Raw genomic sequence first — 1804 nt, 5'->3', positions numbered from 1 at the left:
AAAATCTGGAAATGCTTTTCCCTTTTCACTGCACTTTCCCATAGGTCTTGTTAACTAAACTGTTAACACTTGTAGGCATTATTTCCCCTGCAATCACAGACTAGCAAGAAGATTACACCATAGATCAGGTGTACCAGGTCACCAGTCCTGCTCCCCAGACACATGCAGTAGGTGGTATCATAGATTCAAGCTGTTGAGAACCAAAAGATGAAGGTTACTGAGACAATGTGGTGGCACTAAGGATTTGGAGTTATCTTTACTACTCTGCTGGGGCAAGTAGCTCTGCCCTCTCCTGGAAGCTGTGAAACATGAGCTTTCACTGCAATTCTCCCTGCATTTTTGAGTTTGACTCCGTCACGCTGGAGAAGGCTCAGCTGAGTTTGTAGGTCACTAAGATTGCAGACTCAGCCCTTCAGACACCCCCAGTTTGGGCAAGGATGGCTACAGTTCTCTCCTATTGCCAATAACATGGTTAACCATGCTTGTATTTCAGCTATGTACAACTTCTACAACTATGTCCGGTGCATTTGATAAGTTTTATAGTTTACCTAACCTGAAACCTACTCTGTTCCTACTGTCAAGCTAATTAAATCTCTTCCTGCAATAACTTCCTGTTTCAGTTAGAAGAAATACAGAGGTTGTATCTATTGCTATGCATCCCTTGGAAAAATAGAATCATTAAACTTCTATGAAAAGCAAACAACCTTTCACACTATTTTTCTTTTCATTATTCTTAACAACAAACAACACAATATTGCAATAATCAAAGGTGCATAAAATTCTGCTTTCGCTACTTATGCATGAGAGCTGTGCATGTGTTGAAGCCACTCAAGACCCCAGCAGTATAAATAGAGCTCTATCGTTAGTGGATAAAAGATGAAACCAGTCTCCTGTCACTGGAGCACAGCACGCCCTATTAAATGTTAAGCTCTGCCTGTGCTAAAAGTGAAAGGCAATATGAACTGATAAACTAGTCTGTGGGTAAGGCATGTGACTGGGAAGAGTCTGCTGCGACTGTGCAGCTTCCCCAGAGCAACAGCAGCAGCAACTTACCATTCTGCCTCAGCAATGGCAGAAGCTGTTATAAGACACTGGGTGGAAACTCCTGTACGCTACCAAGAGCAGTTTGCTCTCCAAGAGCTGGAAGCACACAAACTGGACCACTCTTTATATGCTTTGCCAGGCCCTTCTACAACTGCACAGAGCAACAGAAGGCGTACCGCAGAAAGTACAGCCGAGGCTGGGAAGAGTGGCCAGGAGAAGGAAAACACAGGCTTCCAGGTCTTACTGGACGTTGTGCAGTTCCGCCCCGAAGATATCATTATTCAGACTTTCGAAGGCTGGCTCCTGATCAAAGCTCAGCATGGACCCAGGATGGATGAACATGGTTTCATATCCAGAAGCTTTACCAGACAATACAAATTACCTGATGGAGTGGAGAACAAAGACTTGTCTGCACTTTTCTGCCATGATGGCATTCTGGTTGTTGAAATGAAGAACTCTGTGGGAAAGAATTAGAACCTTGTCCATAGTTTATTGGTGAGATAAAACCATTCTTAATATAACAAAAAAATCTAATTTGAGCAATGCTGTAGAGTGTAGTAAGCATGTGGCTGTATTTATATTGCAGTAAAGAAAATCTTTGTATGTATTTTTCAGTATGCTGAGTTCATTGTTTGATGTGAAGTGTTAGACTGCTTGCCTCCAGCAACATATGTGTTGGAAAGCCAGGCTTTTTGAACAGCAGAGAATTTAGGCTCATCATAGCAGGGGAAAAAAAAAATCTACTTGATAACATACTGAA

At 42.2% G+C, this 1804-nt stretch overlaps 1 protein-coding gene across 1 annotated transcript; it reads left to right on the top strand.

The window, feature by feature from the left end:
* The first annotated feature begins 1068 nt into the window (after positions 1 to 1068).
* HSPB3 (heat shock 27kDa protein 3) lies at positions 1069 to 1518 on the top strand. The gene has a single exon (XM_010010650.1). The coding sequence runs from the start codon at positions 1069 to 1071 to the stop codon at positions 1516 to 1518; it is 450 nt and encodes a 149-aa protein (XP_010008952.1).
* The last annotated feature ends 286 nt before the right edge of the window (positions 1519 to 1804 follow it).

Source organism: Nestor notabilis, unplaced genomic scaffold (assembly GCF_000696875.1).
Source record: "Nestor notabilis isolate BGI_N333 unplaced genomic scaffold, ASM69687v1 scaffold2673, whole genome shotgun sequence".
Lineage (NCBI taxonomy): Eukaryota > Metazoa > Chordata > Aves > Psittaciformes > Psittacidae > Nestor > Nestor notabilis.
The sequence above is the reverse complement of the archived record's forward strand: the minus strand, read 5'-3'. Positions and strand labels throughout refer to the sequence as shown.

Excerpts from the sequence above, each read along its gene's own strand:
- HSPB3 (XM_010010650.1), top strand. The coding sequence starts at position 1,069 with ATGGCAGAAGCTGTTATAAGACACTGGGTGGAAACTCCTGTACGCTAC.